Genomic DNA, 18,178 nt, shown 5'->3' with positions numbered 1-18,178 from the left:
TAGTCAATTGCAAACCCAGCGGGATGAGATGGGCTTGATCTGATATGGCCTTGATCTTACTTCTAGATACTACTCCTCTATTCCAACTGAAGGAAGAGACACTTATGTTTGAAAAATACTTTCCCTCCTCGTGGGCACTCGAACAGAAATGGACTGACTTAACCGGAAGTAATCACGAACTTCAATGGCCACAACTGCCTTCTTTGATCTTTCCAAAGGAACTTACCTTTTTTAAAATTTTATTTATTTCATCATGAGAGACAGGGAGAAACAGAGAGAGACAGAGAGGCAGAGACACAGGCAGAGGGAGAAGCAGGCTCCATGCAGGGAGCCCGGCATGGGACTTGATCCCGGGTCTCCAGGATCACACCCTGGGCCAAAGACGGCCCTAAACCGCTGAGGCACCCGCGATGCCCCATCCAACGGAATTTTTATCAAAGATAAGGTGGACAACCTTGGTTCTAAAATTGACAAAATTAAACGGGTTTCCTATTTTAATTGGTATTTTGAAGGTTTCAAACGCTATCAGGAATGTAATATCGCCTCATGACAACCTACACTTTTTCAAATAAATAAGGTAAGCAGATAATTACAAAAATGAAAAGGGGCTTCTGGGAACTCTTCTTCCTCTCCCCTACCTTCTTTGTCAACTGCCTCTAGGATGCCACCTCATGCTCAGCCCCTACCTCTAGTGCAATCTTCCTTTCTTCTCTTCCATCCTAATCTCCACTCTCATTCTATCCTTTAGTTACACCTCCCTTTTCCTTTGAAGCTCCCTCTGCTACCTCCTCCCCTGAATCTATTAAAAATCTGCCTTCCTGGAGTCTTTTGAGGACCTCAGTGGACCCAATGTCTCTTATTTTCCCTGGAGGAAGGCTGAACATTGAGCTGAAGTTCCCTAAAGTTCCCTATAGTGACTGAGGATCCCAATAGGTTTGCTCAAGAATGTAACATAGTTATTCTAACTTCCCAAAGTGGTTTGTCAGATTTATATCAATTGGTCTACATGCTTGTTGGTGAGGGCCAGGTCAAACACTGGATGAAACTAGCCCAATGGGAACATCATGAACAGAATCCAAAGCAACAAACCTGTAACTTTTGGCAAGATGCTACAAAACTTGCTAGAGGCCCCACCAATCAATTATGATGGGTTTTACCAATCCTGTGGATTGGAACAAAATTCAGACTTGTACACAGAAGACCAGTTATTCCCTTCATGATGATTATGATCAAGTTCAATTGTCTTTAAAGAAATTTCTAGCCTTTATAAGTTGAATCTACTTGTGTAGCTTTTAACTTTCTATTTATTTTTTAATTTTTAAAAAGTTTTTATTTATATATTTGAGAGAAAGAGAGAGAGAGAAAGAGAGCGAGCACGGGCAGGGGGAGGGGCAGAGAGAGAAGGACAAGCATACTCCCTGCTGAGCAGGGAGCCCAAGGGAGGGTTCAATCCAAGGACGCTGGGATCATGACCTGAGCCAAAGTCAGATGCTTAACTGACTGAGCCCCCCAGGTGCCCCTTAACTCTATGTTTGTTAGTGGAGTGATCCAGGATCTTTCCCTTTTAATTAAAAGCATCAAGATGAAAGGGGACATCATGTCCACTTCAGATTTAATTAATTAGACAAACCAGATTGCTCACACCCTGGAGAAGTCATCTAGAGGGAAGAACACTAAAATTTTTCATTATTCAAGTCCAGTAAGTGACTGCCCCTAAACAAAAATGGAAGCCTTGCTTCTGCAATTCCTTCAAGAAACCAGGACAAAAAAAAAAAAAAAAAAGAAAAGAAACCAGGACATCGGGATCCCTGGGTGGCTCAGCGGTTTGTCGCCTGCCTTTGTCCCAGGGCGTGATCCTAGAGTCCAGGATCGAGTCCCACGTCAGGCTCCTGGCATGGAGCCTGCTTCTCCCTCCTCCTGTGTCTGCACCTCTGTGTCTCTCTCTATGTCCATCATAAATAAATAAATAAATCTTTAAGAAAAAGAGAAAAGAAAAGGAAACCAGGACATTGGAGAAGAACAGTATTACATATTTAAGAGCTTTAGGCACCTTCAGCTCTTTAGCCAACTTTTTCAATGTCCTCCTGATTCTCAGTGGCAGGGCTCCAAGGAACTCTAGGGGCTTTTCCCAACCCTCCCTCTCAATTGGCTTTGTGAAACTACTCTCCACGTTGCGAATAAATCTGTCTCTGTTCTTATTGACACCTGAGCTACACCTCTCAGTGCTCAATCCCACTGGTATCAAGCAGCCCCTGCCTCAGAATACTAAAACAGTTAAAATATTATGGGTCTGTAAGAAATCTCCCTGGGTGCCTGTGTCTAGACCCTTTGAGCATTAGACAGTCTTTCTCCTTAGTTCATCTGCCCCAAATATTTATTTACCGGCCTGAGATTTCTTTTAAAAATGTCATAGTAGAATTTCTTCCTCCCAAAAGAGGAACATGATTCTAAAATCTCACAGTAGTAACCACAACTGGGAACTAGGGTAAATAAATGACACTTTAATATGTTTCCTATGCTCTGTCTCTGATAGCAATTATAGTTGAGGTTAGGGGTAGCAATCAGTGCCTTTAGTCCAGGGTGTGATCCTGGAGTCCTGGGATCGAGTCCCACATCGGGCTCCCTGCATGGGGCCTGCTTCTCCATCTGCCTGGGTCTCTGTCTCTCTGTCTCTGTCTCTCGTTCTCTCTCTCTGTCATGAATAAATAAATAAAATCTTAAAAAAAAAAAGGGAAATGTCAAACTTGGTAATGAGAAACCTCATTAAAATGGAGCTGGGAGGTTTTGGCAGCATGAGCTCTGACATCCTCCCACTTGAAGTTAATTGTAGACTCATCAGTAAGAGATGGACTTGAAACTCCTGACTGGATCAGTCAGTGGAGAATGTGACTCTTGATCTTGCGGGTGTAAGTTTGAGCTCCATGTTGGGTGTAGAGTTTACTTAAAATAAAAAGTTAAAAAAAAAAAAAGACATAGATTTGGGTTTACATGGGCTAAACCTTGGATCTGGACCAGCCCAAAAGAGCCCCTTTTCTCATCATCCTGGGCAAGAGATCCAGCAATGAGAAGCAATCACATTGTAAATTCCCAGGTTACTTCAAAGGACTTTAAGTTCATCACAACCTTCCCTACATACTCTTTCTATTATTTTATTTTTAAAACATTGTACCTCACCGTGCCTGGATGGCTCCGTAGGTTGAGTAGTCTGCCTTTGGCTCTGGTCATGACCTCAGAGTCCAGGGACTGGGTTCCCTGCTTGGCAGGGAGTCTGCTTCTTCCTCTCCCTCTGTCTCTTACTCTATCTCAAATAAATAAATAAATCTTTAAAAATTTTGTGCCTCTTCTTTTTCTTATAGGCATGTCTATGATTTTGCAGCTGCTTTTTGTCCCAGCTCAGGATATTTTCCTTTGCTTTTGAATAAACTCATCTTTTGGTTGTAAAATAAGTGGCAGTGTCTATTTTTAAGGTCACCAATACCAACACCAGTCTCTCAAGTGTTGGCTTTTAACTATGGAGCAGCTGAACTTGGGTTTGAATAACAAGACTCAGAGCCTTCTCAAGCGTTCTGTAAACTTCAAAGTCTCAGCAAAGAATGTAATGCTTCAGGACTGTGATTCCTGGTCTTCACTGGAAACCAAGGCCACTTGTGTTACGACAAGATGGTGGGTATATGTGGCTCAGGTGTGCTGTGTCTGTTTTCTCTAGCTTAGTACTACTTAGTACTACTGATTCTGGAGCCTGCTTCTCCCTCTGCCTGTGTCTCTGCCTCTCTCTCTGTCTCTCTCTCATGAATACATAAAATCTTTAAAAATGAAAATAAATTAAATGCAAAAACAAACAAGTTGGCTATGTAGCCCAGAATGACTCCAAAAGTTATGAAAAAGAAACAGAGCCTTGCTCTCCAGAATGAAAAAAAAAAAAAAAGTTCTACCTAAAAAAAAAAAAAAAAGAAAGAAAGAAAAATACAAATGCCAATCATTAGCGGAATATGGGAGTTTTATAGGGTTTGAGTTTTTAATAAAAGATTTATTTATTTATTTATTTATTTATTTATTTATTTATTTGAGAGAGAGAGAGAAAGAAGGACACTGCATGTGCCCTGGAGTAAGGGGAGAGGCAGACAGAGGGAAGAGAGAATCTCAAGCAGACTCCGTGCTGAATGCAGAGTCCAATGCAGGGCTTGATACCACAACCCCTGAAAACATGACCAGAGCTGAAACCTAGAGTTAGATGCTTAACCTACTAAGCTACCCAGGCACCCTAGGACTTGAAGTTTGTATGAATCCACTGTTTTCTTTACTTGGGTTCCTAATCTGATTTCCTTTAGGATATCCCCCTGGCCTCAGAGCCATTTCTGCTACTGTCTTTTAGGTAAGGCCACTGAAGAAATAGTCACACGGTCCCCTAGAACAACCTACAGTGCTCCCAAACTGCAGGGAATAAACTCTTGTATCCAAGTGACAGGTCTAAAGAAAGCACCAGGGTACCTTGGTGGCTCAGATGGCTACGTGTCTGCCTTCAGACTCACGTCCTGATCCCAGGGTCCTAGGATCAAGACCCTCAACCTGCTCCCTGCTCGGTGGGGAGTCTGCTTCTCCCTTCCATCTGCTACTCCCCCTGCTCATGTTCTCTCTTTCTCTGTTGCAAATTTATACATAAAATCTGAAAAAGAGAAGAGGAAGAAAGAGAGGAAGAAGGGAAGAACCAAACCCTGACTGGACCTGCACACCATCTGGCGATCTGAGGGAAAAGGTTTTTCTGAATTGAAGCAGACAATATCTGGAGACACAGATTTCCCTGGATGGACAGGCACATCATTTTCTCACTGGGGCTTCTTCTAACTCTATTGTGGAAAGAAAGTGCCCTCAACATAAACTTCCCAATGTCTTGCAGGAGGCAGAAACTTCTTTATTTTATGACCTTTTTGGAAAAAGCCTCATTATGATTCGATGCACATTTCTGAAGGTTAAGAAGGTGCAGATTTCGCAAAGCTTTTCTCTTACTGAGCTACTAACCAACTCTGGATTTTTGTTGTTGTTGTTAAAGATTTATTTATTCATGCGAGACACAGAGAAAGAGAGAGGCAGAAGGAGAAGTGGGTTCCCAACGGGGAGCTAGATGTGGGATTCGATCCCAGGATCCCGGGATCAGGCCTGGGCCTAAAGCAGATGCTCAACCTCTGAGCCACCCAGGCATTCCCATATTCTTTTTCAAGATTTTGTTTATTTACCCATGAGAGGCACAGGAAGAGAGGCAGAGACACAGGCCAAGGGAGGAGAAGCAGGCTCCATGCAAGGAGTCCGATGTGGGACTCCATCCCTGGACAGGGATCATGCCCTGGGCTGAAGGCAGGCGCTCAACCTTTGAGCCACCCAGACAGCCCTCAACTCTGGATTTGATTTGATTTGATTAATTTTTATCTCTTTAAAGTTTGCATTTATTAATTCAAGAGAGACACACAGAGAGAGGCAGAGATGTAGGTAGAGGGAGTCCCACGTCGGGCTCCCTGTATGGAGCCTGCGTCCCCCTCTGCCTGTGTTTCTGCCTCTCTCTCTCTCTCTCTGGGCCTCTCATGAATCAAACAATCAATCAATCAATTAATCTTTAAAAAAAATCCTAAGATATAACACAAATGATGATTGAAACAAAAAAATTTCAATGATATAAAAGACTGAGAAATATTAGCAGTTTTCTTTTTTTTTTTTTTTAGCTGTTTTCTTTATAGCATTCTGGATATATGTTCAGATTGTGAATAAATGACAGAGACATAATCATCCACAAATAGATTTATAAATTTTGTGCCGTTGAGAATAGGTCCTAAGTCATCAAGACAATATTCTACTCTATCAATTTTAATGTGTGTAGTAGTTTTGAAAAGTTTAGCACTCAAACCTTTCTTGCATCAGAGAATACAAACTGGGAAGTAACCTTACAACGTAAGGAGTTTGCTCAAGCCTTTAATTATTGCTCAGACTTTCCTTGATATCACAGTATAAATACCTGGGGGGAAACCCCACAAATGCAGAGAATATAAGCAAAGCCTTTAAACAGAACTACAACCTAAGCAAACACTTGAACACTTGTACATTCATACTGGGAGAAATCCTAAAAATGTAAAAAAATGTGGCAAAGTGTTTGTCTGGATTTCAAGTCTCCCTCGATGGAGGACAATACATGCAGGGGAGAAGCCCTACAAATGTAGAGAATATAGCCAAATCATTAACTAGAGCCACCACCTACTATAAATTAGAGAATACAGCCTGGAGACACCTGGAACAAATGTAAAGAATGTGGTAACATCTTCACCCCGAAATTGACACTTCCTCAACATCAGAGAGTGCTTACTACATAGAAACCCTAGAAATGAAGAGGGAAAGATCTTTATTTTCACTATATATTTTGGGGGCAGCACGGGTGGCTCAGCAGTGTAGCGCCCCCTTCAGCCCAGGGCCTGATCCTGGAGACCCGGGATCGAGTTCCACATCGGGCTCCCTTTATGAAGCCTGCTTCTCCCTCTGCTGTGTTTCTAATGTACTAAGCCTATAGCACTTTTAAGAGATTAATCTGGTCCAGCTTTTTACTGCAAACTTGCAGGATTCTATACCTTTCTGTCATCCTTTCTTTTCCTGTACTGCAATAGAACCAGGGCAAGTTTAGGAGGTTTTTCTCAGTCATAGGAGTGTAGCTACCTGTTGGTCATACTTTGTTTCTTGTTTTGAAAAAATTATATATTTAATCTTTAGACACACACCCAGAGAGAGAAAAAAAAGAGAGAGAGAGAGAGAGGGAGAGGGAGAGAGAGAGAGAGAGAGAGGCAGACACACAGGCAGAGGGAGAAGCAGGCTCCATGCAGGGAACCTGAAGTGGGACTCAATCCCAGGTCTCCAGGATCACACCCCGGTCCGAAGGCAGTGCTAAACCGCTGCACCACCCGGCTTCCCTTCATTTCTGTGTTTAACATTAAATCCCGTGCTTCATGACCCTTTCATCTAGATTCCTATTTTCCATTCCTGGAGATTCAGTAGATGCTCAATTTACAAAATATAAATATCTATACATAATGACCTGATTAAAAAACACTGCAGCTGATTAATATCCTTCTGATCTCCTATAGTTAGGATACTTTATTAGATATTTTTAATAAATTTGTGTTGAGAACTCTTTTTTTTTTTTTTTTTTTTTATTTACTTGTGATAGGCGCACAGTGAGAGAGAGAGAGGCAGAGACACAGGCAGAGGGAGAAGCAGGCTCCATGCACCAGGAGCCCAACGTGGGATTCGATCCTGGGTCTCCAGGATCGTGCCCTGGGCCAAAGGCAGGCGCCAAACCGCTGCGCCACCCAGGGATCCCTGTGTTGAGAACTCCTAAGATATACTCTTTCAGCAAATACCCAATATAATAGACATAGAATTATGTGTAGTCTCCAGATTTCCAGAATCTGTACATCCTGTATACCTGAAATTTTGTACCATTTGACCAACATACCCTATTTTGTCCTCAGTCATCTCCTGACCATCACAATTGTATTCTATCCTTTAAAAAACAGCTTTTATTTATTCATGAGAGACAGAGAGGCAGAGACATAGGCAGAAGCAGGCTCCTTGGAAGGAGCCCAATGTGGGACTTGATCCTGGACCCCAGGATCACATCCTGAGCAAAGGCAGACACTCAACTGCTGAGCCACACGGGCATCCCAATTGTACTCTATTCTTATGAGTTCAACGCAGATTCCAGGTATTATTGAGATAATACAGTATTTGCCGTTTTGTGTGGCTTATTGTTATTGCATAACATCCTCAAGGATCACCTACTTTGTCCCAAATGGAAGCCTGTCGTTTTTTTAAAGGTTGAATTTTGGATACGGATATCTATAGATAGATAGACATAGATATTATAGACGTTATATATAGTACGTATGACACGTAATAGATTCTGATATATTTGTATATCGTAAACAATATTACATTATAGTAGATAGAGAGGGATATAGCTATATCACATTCTCTTGAACCACTCCTCCTGGAAAGCAGAGACTACAGGGAGATGACACTTCCTATTTGCTAGAACAACTAAGTTTCAGGAAAATACAAAGTAACCCCAATGTGGAAGAATTAAAATGAATATATATTGCTAACGAGAGTGGACAGACTATAGGAAAACAGGCATATACTTACACAGTCATGTTTCTTTTTTTTTTTTTTTTTTACTAAAGGGACGACATTTATTCCTTTTCCAAATGTTACAGTAAAACCAGGTGGAAGAGAATGGTTTTAGCAGTTAGAAAAAAAAAAAAAAAAGTACAAATCTGGGGTTTGGCCATTAAAAGTTATTTACAACAATGGGAGGGGGAAAAAAAAAGACAACAAGAAGTTGTTTCACATTACAGACCTCCCCCCCACCCCAAAGCCTAATACTTGCTTACCAAGTCAAAAAAGAGACACAGTCGATTCACAAGCTGGAGGTTTGAACTTGAGTAAGACATTTATAAAAACCTAGACAGGGGCAGTGTCCTCCCCAGCCCAGGTGCCACTAGGCACAGCACAAGAGACTAAAAACTCAACAGAGGGGAAGGCTGGACACTCGGGTTTGGGAGTGTAGGCACCCCACATCTGGCTCAGGGATTTGGGGAGTAAACAAAACCTACTTGGAAAAGAACTGGGGAAGAAAACCAGCAATTGCCTTCTGCAGGGGTAGGGGCAGGAGAGGTAGGGCCAGGGGCAGGAGCATATTTCACATCACTAACCTAACTCGGGAAACTGCAAGGGACCATCTTCAGCTGGCCTTAAGAGGAAGGCCAGATGGATGATGGGAGAATCCACAGGAGGGAAAAGGAGAGGGAACGTGGCTGGGAGGGGGCAACAGCCCCTTCCTTTCTGGGCACAGGAAGGCAGCCAGGGCACCAGGTCCAGGGAGTGACCTCACAAGGACAGCACAGTTTTTGCAGCTTAGAGATCACCCACCTGCCCCCACCCAGCTACTCATTCTGCTCGCCGGCAGGTGTAGGGCCACTCTCCGGCCCCGAGGGAGTGGACGGCTCTGCAGCCTGGGGCCCTGCCTCTTCCTCTGTGTCTCCTCCCTTGGAGGCAGCACTAGCCTCTGCCCCCTTGGCCTGGGGCTCCTGGCTCTCAGGGGTGGCGGCAGCCTTCCCTTCCTGGGCTGTGCCTTCCTCGCCGCAGGCACCGATCTCGCCCTGCTCCTGCTCTTCCTCTGTGGGTGAGGAGGCAGAGGAATCACCCCCACCCTCCTTCCGATTTCTCTTGAAGGACAGACCACTCAATTTGAAAGGCTTCTTGAAAGAGAATTTCTTCTTCTTCTTGGGGGTCTCCTTGGCGGGGGCATCCCCCTTGACCTCAGCGCCCTGGCTAGGGGGTGCTGGCTCGATGCCATCGCCAGTGGCCCCGGCTGCCTCCTCTGTTCCGTTCACGGGGGGCGACTCCCCTTCACCCTTGGGGGATAAGTCTCCATTGCTTTTCACGTGGCCATTCTCCTGTCCGTTGGCCTTAGCAGGGGAAGCGCCTGCTGCCTCCTCGGCGGTCACGTCGCCCCGGGGAGCCTTGGAGCTCTGGCTGCCCATGATGGGGGGGGGGGGGTCTGCTGGGGGGCGCCCGGGGCGGCCCCGGGCTCGCGCCGCAGGGGATAGTTCGGCCGGGTGGGCCTGGCCGGCGGAGGGGTGGGGCTCGCGCCTGAGGGGGAGGGGTATGGGGGGAACCGAGCTGCACCCCCTCTCGGCACCCGACCCGCTAGCTACGCCCGCCACCGCTCGGCTCCGCGCCAGAATGCCCCACAGTCATGTTTCTATCCTGTTAAGAAAATACAAACACAACAATGAGAGCTCTCTGAACTAATGTTTTTTTCTCCTCTGAACTAATCTACCCCTTCTCTAGTTTTCCATTTATCCTTATTTCACCCCTATAATCTACAAACCTTTTTTTCTTAATCAATAGGGAAACAGAAGATGAAGCACATAGGGGGAGCCCAGTATCTACATCTTCATCGTTATGATAGGACACCTAGGGGAGCCCTGGTGGCGCAGCGGTTTGGCGCCGCCTGCAGCCTGCGGTGTGATCCTGGAGACCTAGGATCGAGTCCCACATCGGGTTCCCTGCATGGAGCCTGCTTCTCCCTCTCCCTGTGTCTCTGCCTCCCTCTCCCTGTGTCTCTGCCTCTCTCTCTGTGTGTGTCTATGAATAACCAAATAAATCTTAAGAAAAAATAAAGGACACCTAATGCCCAGCTTGGATGGTGTAACGGGGACGAAATCGCATGGTATATGTGAAGTTGCCAACATGGTGCACTGTAACTTCCTTGTGAACAAAATTCATGCTCAATCAACATTGCAGTAACCTATACACGTTGTTTTCCACACAGAGACTTGCTCAGACATCAGCACATTGACTAGACTCCCTTCTGTGAACTCCAAAATGCAAAGAAAGAATGTGGTTCCTCAGGGTGGTGATTGGCGTTCTTTATTGGGAATCCACAACAGAGGAAACTCAGGACAGAGAAAAGTAAATAGTAGACTCTTTGCTGGGAACTCACCAGGAGTTGTTGGGGTTGACATAAGATGGTGGGGTTAGGGTGCTCAGGTGTGCGGTGCCTGCATTCTCTAGTGTAGAGCCACTAAACATGGGTCTATTTGGTTAAATTAAAGGTATGGAGTATTAGTGGATATCCCAGGAATGGAAGGTGGCGGGCTCCGATCCACTTCTACTGATGTGAAAATGCCAGTTTCATGCAGCATTGGTTAAGGAATGCAATGTCACTGACAATGAGTGTGATAGGACAATATTTATGTAAACCAACCATTACGTATTTATGTTGAACCCAGTACAAAATATTTTAGTGTCTACGTGTTTTATACTCTGAAATTGCAGAACAGAAGCCCCACCCCAACCTCACAACCTGTATGTCTGAGGGTCAAACTATTACTGACTGGGGGTAATTCATGGGCATTTTTAAACTTTATTTAGATATTTCTCATTATACAGTTGATGCTATGCCTACGTGTATGTTTGCTATCACTATCTTAACCAATTGCAAGTATTAAGGAGGTCCTAAAAACAGAATTCTGTTTTTAAAGTCTGAATTTCATTGAGCTTAACTGGGCTTTCTGTTTAGGGCGCTAGAAGCTTAAAATCAAGGTTTCCACATGATCTCCTCCATGGTCAGAACTTGTGCGTGGTATCCTCAAGGGAGACAGAGGATGTTGAGTCTTCTGTTTACTCAAAATTTTATCCGTGGTCCTTTACTGACAATTCAACTAAAGGAACTACTAGGCATTTTATTTATTTTTTATTTTTTTTATTTTTTTCTAGGCATTTTATATAAGTAAGGTTATTGCCTCATGGCTGGAATTGCAAACTTGACAGTTTTGAACCAAGTACAAATAAGACAATTAATGAGTAGGAGAATGAATAGTGACCTCCAAATGTACCCCTACAATTTCTACCACCCCCAGCTCCATCCCTCCCCTCCTTCCTCCTTATCACCCATTGTGACCTTAAGGTCTTCACCTCTGTGACCTTTACATTTCCGTGAAAACTTTCCCTGCAAAGGACTCTCCTAGTCTTCATTGCTCTTCTAAGTCCATGAAGTGTGTTTCAGACCTCTATACCAATAAACCCTTCTTGTCTGATTCTAGAGCTCTCTTCCTTCCATTGTCCCAAGAACCTCCATGTATTCTTTCCTCCTCCTCCAATGCCATTTGTCCCTTCCCCACCCAGTCCCAAGGATTTTAGCCCATTTATCGTGTCTCTTATGTTCATTATCAATATCTGACCCATCATTTAACAGAGTCCTTATTTCTTCATGACCCTACACTCATTACCCACAACCCTACACTCCCTGACTTTCTCATGGACCCTTTGGCCTACTGATGCCCACTCTTCTCCCAGCTTGATGATCCCCCTCCACCCACATACACTCTGTTCCCCAGGTATCATCTGTTCTCCCCATCCTTCATCTCTCGTTGCAACACTGAACACTCCCAGGACTGCATTCACAAGTAACTATCCCCCTTCCACCCATATGTTCTTTGAGCCATCACAGGCAATAAAGTTTGCATATGTCTTTTACCCAACCTTGCCTTTGAACTCCCTTTGCCCATTAATTTGTCATCCACTATCCCCTTCTTTCTCGTGATTTCCTTTACCCTCTCATTCCCTCAACACACGTATGCCTCATACCCTTAATGTCCCTGCATACACCCACCCAACCTTAAAATGTGTAGTGCACTTTAACCCCTCAGTGACATTTAACAACCTAGTGCTTTTAGCTGTGTTCCAAGTTACAGAACCTGTCTCAATGTTCATGTTCTAATCCTCAGTGCCTGTAACTGTAGCCTATTTTGGGCAATAGGATCTTTGCAGATGTAATTAAGTGTATATGTCATACTGGATTCAGGTAAACCCCAATTCAATTCCTCTTGTCCTATTGAGAAGAGGAACGTTTATTATTATTTTTAAAAACATTTTATTTATTTATTCTGAGAGACACACACACACACACAGAGAGAGAGAGAGAGAGAGGGAGGGAGAGAGAGAGGCAGAGACACAGGCAGAGAGAGAGAGAAGCAGGCTCCCTGCAGGGAGCCTGATGTGGGACTCAATCCTGGGACTCCAGGATCACTCCCTGGGCTAAAGGCAGGGGCTCAACCACTCAGCCACCCAGGCATCCCAAGAGGGAAGTTTACACACACAGTGCTGTGTGATGAAGGGACAGTGACACGTCTACTAAGGCAAAGAAGATCAAGGATAGCGATAGTCCCCCGAAGTTAGAAAGGAAGACTCAATTCTTGAGACAAAAGGTGGCCCTGCCAACAGCTTGGCTTCAGATGTCTAAGTGCCTCCAGAAGTGTGACACAATAATTTTTTGGGTTCTTTAGCATCCAGTTGTAATAATTTGTTACAGAAGCCCTAAGAAACTAACATGGGTCCTATCTTCTCTTCCCCTGTGGCTGTGTTACCCCAAGCTCCCAGACTCTGCATTTCATTTATCCCTGTGCGCTCATTCTTACCGCGCCCCCCTCCCCATATCACTACTTGTCTTCATGCCTTGTACTTCAACCTAAAGTGGCACTGCTCATTATTCTTTCAGTGGCATATATTGTGAATATGGTCCTTGATGACATTATGAAGCAACATTGTTAAACATCCTACCATAATTCTTATTTTCTATCTTCTGTACTAGTGCATGCTTGAAAATGCTGTATATTCTCATACATGTAGTCACATATTCTAACTTAAAAGATTTTGTGTAACTCTTTTTAGAAGCTATTTGCATTTTTCCATTTAGCTTATATTAAAGTTTTACCCAAAAAGACCATACCATTTACTAGACAGTCTATTCTAGAGAACATAATTATCTGTATATTTCACATTTTTTATTAGCCAAAAAGCCAAGAAGCGATTAACTGTACATCAGAGGTGCTTTTTCCTATTCACCTATGACTGTCTTCAGATCCCAAAGCTTCACCATCTGCACTGCCTTGGGTCTCTAGCCTGCTGGCCTTCTTTGCAGACTCCACATTTGCCAGCTAACACAATCATATTAGCCAATTCATTACAGGAAATTTATCCCACTCTCTATCTATGCAGAGACATATAGAAAGACATCTATTTCTTAATGTAGTAAACCTATATCTTATCTCTCGGTCTATAGAAATATAGACTAAAAATATGCATACATGTGTGCATATCTATTCTATTGATTCTTTGGAGAATCCGACTATAGATTGTAGTGTCCATACATTTTTTCCACTCAAAATCAACCTGCTGAACTTAATTGATATTAATTACTATGTTTTATCTTTATTTTTTTTAAAAGATTTTATTTATTTATTCATGAGAGACACACAGAGAGAGGCAGAGACACAAGCCGCGGAAAAGCAGGCTCCTCAAGGGGAGCCAGGCCAGGGACTTCGTCCTGGGAATCCAGATCACAAGGGAGCCGAAGGCAGACACTCAATCACTCAACCACCCAGGTGTCCCAATATATGTTATGTCTAATTTGACACAACTTCCTTTCCACGTGTTTTTTTGAAAAATTGTTTTTCTGTAGTATCACAAAAATTAAAAGAGAAAGTCAAATGCCAAATTCCAGTTGAAATCTTCTGTGTGCGTGTATGCACATATGTGTGTTTAATTAATACCTGAATGTATGCAGTTTTTCATATTTGCCATTAATACGAGATTTTTGTAAGAATTTTGTATTTGGGGTTCCTTCTGTTTAAAAGCTTTATTTGGTATAACTTACATGCCACACAATTTATCCACTTAATGTGTACAATTGATAGCTTTTTAACTGAGTCACATGTAGGTATAAGCAAACCATTGTCAATTCTAGAACATTTCATTACCTCCTAAGAAACTTCACACTCTTTAGCTGTTACCACTCTCATCTTATCCTCATATCTAATCAATAATCTGCTTACGTTTTTCCAGTTTTCTTCACCTACTATTGACATGACATTATATAAGTAAAAGTGTACAATTTAACTATGATATATATAAAAAACATATATATATTGCAAAACATATACCACAGTAATTTAGTTAGCATCCATTACCTCACAGTGTACAATTTTGTGTGTTATAAGAATTAATAAGAATTTTCTAGCAATTTTCAGATAGCCAAAATAGTATTGTTAATTATAGCCAACATATATTTTATATATCCACCATATTATCTACTCATCTGAAAAGAGACACAAGTCATTTCCAGGTCCTGGCTATTAGGAGTAATGCTATTGCACGTTATTTATTTTTCATATGTTTATAATTTTTCTAGTTTTGTACTTGTAATTGACTTCCACTTTCATGGCACTGTCGTAGGAAAAGATGCCTGATACGATTTCAATCAAATTTATTAAGACTTGTTTTGTGACCCAATATAAAATTTATATTGGAGAATGCATGTGAAAACAATGTGTTTTTTGCTGTTGGTGGAATGGTGTAAGTCAATCTGCTAAATATCATGGAGTCTGGTACTTCCTTGATTATCTTGTCCCATATTGAAGGTGCACAATTGAAGTCCCCTGCTCTTGTATTGCTGTCTCTTTTTCTGTTCTTGTCTGTTCATTGTTGCTTATATATTTGGGTACTTTTATGTTGGGTACATAAGTATTCTAAAGATTACATGCGTTTGTCGAATTAACTCCTTCATTTTATTTTATTCAGGGAAAGTAGGTTATATTGATTTGAAAAACTGTGAAAGATTACTATGTATCAAATAAAATTCGTTTTTAAAAGTAGGTGACTCCTATGTATCCAACCTTTGACCAAATTGACACCACAATGTAAGCACAAGCAGTATTATGTAGCTCAAGGAGCAAAAAGCAGTAATCAGAGGTAAATGTCCTCTTAATACAGACACTAAATAAATACACAAACCTACAGCTTTAATACAAACTCATAGGTACATGTGCTTAGCCAGCTTTTGCCAACAATAAATGAGTAAATGTTTTATTTTCAATAAATGCACATATAGTGTACTTTAGTCACATGTAATGTAGTTAGTCTAAAAATCAAAGCATAATGTAAGGTTTTTCTTATGTGAAGATATACATTTCAGAAAGAATCCAACTTGAACTAAAGCCACAATCAGAAGCACTGTAAAGGTGACCCATACAAAGCCTCTCATTTACATTGTATACAAAGAATAGCTGCCCAGGAATAATATCAGGAATCTTACAAAGGGGTATTATAATAACCTACCTGAAAGGACAAGTAAGTTATTTGGAGACTTTAAATAGCAGAGAATGTAAATTAAATTACATGTGAAAAAATCTGCAATGTATAATAGCCAGAGATAGAAAACTGAATACTGTGGGGAAAAGATTGATTAGCCCATACTAGTTGGTTCAATGAACCATTGGCTACTTCTTCAGTAATTACCAAGATTATCATTGCAACAATATTTTTCCACACACATCAAAATCTGGAAGCAGTAACTCCTTCTCAAATTGTCATTTAGTGTTCTCTTTTTCCCAACCTCAAAGCACAGGAGTAGGTTTTTGACTATTGACTAGCCATTTAGGGGACACAGGAGATATAGATGTTCATAAACATTACATAAGCTATAATTGATGTACCTGGAAAAACAGCACCAAAATTTATGGGAAAGTACAGTGTTTTTCATAGGGGTATGACATGAGTTATAAACACACTGTTTGAATCCTACCAAAACTAGAATGGGGGAATCTTTCTTTCCCAAATGCACCATAATTAAAAACACTGCATGATGTAACCCCTTTATTTTATAATGACCCGTGCAGTGTCTTACTAGTCTTTGACTTAAAGTCTACTTTGATTGATGTAAGCATACCTATCCTCATTTCATCTGGTTTCTATTTGCATGGTATATCTTTTTTCACACCTGCGCTTTCTGAGTGTGTTCTTAAGGCTGATGGAAAATGTACTTGGCTCTTCTATTTCTTTCCATTCAGGCATACCTTTTAATTGGAGAATTTAGTCCCTTTATATTTAAACAAGTAGAGATTAAAGTATGGAGTTACTGTTGTCATTCTTTCGTTTCCTGTCTGTTTTAGAAATATTTGCTCTCTTCTTCATTGCTATTTATCTTTGTGATTTGGTGATTTTCTGTGGGTGTATACTTCCATTATTTTCTCCTTATCTATTATGTATGGACTACAGGTTTTTAACCTCTGGTTACCAAGAGGCTTAAAGAAAGACCTCTTTTAACAGTTGATTTTAACTTCTTAACTGTTTAATTTCCATATAAAACTTTTTCAGGATTGAGAGTACTCTTAAGAAATACGAATTTCCATTTGTATGCCATCATAGGGAAGATTTATCTACTATCTTTGTGGTATCTGTGCCGATTTCCTCATTGGAACCACACCACCTGATGTTGAGAATTCAACTTATAACCATTGCTGTTATCAAGATATGTCAGTATTTTACAGGACTGCCACCTTATTGTCCTTAAAGACCAAATAGCAAACCATCTTATTTAAACTATCCACAAAGTTTTTTATTTTTAATGAATGGAGAATGATATTGTGAAAACTTATTTCATGGTAACTTAATGTTATAACCATGAACAGTATCTCCATTTAGATTTTCTTCATATATTCTAATTCATGTTGTTGTTAATCTTCAATGGGAAATGAGGTCTGCATGAGACCCACCTAAGGAAGAAGGGCATCTCATCTTTAATGCAGCAAGTCAGCCATATAATTTCATATACCAACTAGGCATCCATGAATTTTCTAATTTTTTTTTAAATTTTTATTTATTTATGATAGTCACACACAGAGAGAGAGAGAGAGGCAGAGACACAGGCAGAGGGAGAAGCAGGCTCCATGCACCGGGAGCCCAACTTGGGATTCGATCCCGGGTCTCCAGGATCGCGCCCTGGGCCAAGGCAGGCGCCAAACCGCTGCGCCACCCAGGGATCCCTCCATGAATTTTCTAAAGTACAAAATGCATTAAATGTACTAGTCACCAAGCTCACACAGGGTCAGTATAAAACAAGCAATCGAAATTATACCTTTGCAGAAATCCATCCCTTGTATCTTTTGAAGCATAATACATTATCCTCACATTTAACTTTGTACTATTCCTTGTAAGTATTTGATGTAGAGTACTGTCTAAAAAGGGAAACTTATATATCGCTTTCTATTGATTTGTGACACTTATTGACATTTGATGTTCAATAAGTACATTTCTAAAAATTTATGTCTTTCAACTTACTTTCCTTTCTGTAATCTCTGATGTTTTCTAAAGTCTATATATAAAAACTAGGTCTTTCCTCATTCATCTCTTTGTAGGTTTTGAATCTAGTACACATTTTGGGATTTTTTTTTATTATTATTATTTATGGTAGTCACACACACAGAGAGAGAGAGGCAGAGACATAGGCAGAGGGAGAAGCAGGCTCCATGCACCAGAAGCCCAACATGGGATTTGATCCTGGGTCTCCAGGATCGCGCCCTGGGCCAAAGGCAGGCGCCAAACCGCTGTGCCACCCAGGGATCCCGCATTTTGGGATATTGACTCAGGAGTGAATTCCAGTTAAAGGAACTGCAACTTTTACACTTTATGGTTTCTATCCTGTATGATAGCTATGATGTTGAGTAACACCAGCATTCTATTTAGAGGTTTATCTGGATGTAATGATGTTGTAATGATTTTCCTCAGATTTTAAGGCTTGAGT

General features: G+C 41.6%; 3 protein-coding genes across 8 annotated transcripts in view; 1 reads left to right on the top strand and 2 right to left on the bottom strand.

Annotated features, from left to right (window-relative positions):
- The window catches only part of LOC112643367 (zinc finger protein 420-like), a 642,213-nt gene that overhangs the window by 536,262 nt on the left and 87,773 nt on the right, over positions 1 to 18,178 (top strand). The window lies entirely within an intron of this gene.
- The window catches only part of LOC112643387 (zinc finger protein 85-like), a 56,292-nt gene that overhangs the window by 22,593 nt on the left and 15,521 nt on the right, over positions 1 to 18,178 (bottom strand).
- Positions 8,285 to 9,640, bottom strand: LOC112643405 (MARCKS-related protein-like). Its single transcript, XM_025421446.3, has one exon. It carries the CDS (start codon positions 9,573 to 9,575, stop codon positions 8,976 to 8,978), a length of 600 nt encoding a protein of 199 aa, XP_025277231.1. The 5' UTR covers positions 9,576 to 9,640; the 3' UTR covers positions 8,285 to 8,975.

Source organism: Canis lupus, chromosome 1, assembly GCF_003254725.2.
Source record: "Canis lupus dingo isolate Sandy chromosome 1, ASM325472v2, whole genome shotgun sequence".
NCBI classification, from domain to species: domain Eukaryota; kingdom Metazoa; phylum Chordata; class Mammalia; order Carnivora; family Canidae; genus Canis; species Canis lupus.
Note: the sequence above shows the minus strand (reverse complement) of the source record. Positions and strands in the feature narration are given on the sequence as shown.

Coding starts and splice junctions, on each gene's coding strand:
- LOC112643405 (XM_025421446.3), bottom strand. CDS start 9,575: ATGGGCAGCCAGAGCTCCAAGGCTCCCCGGGGCGACGTGACCGCCGAG.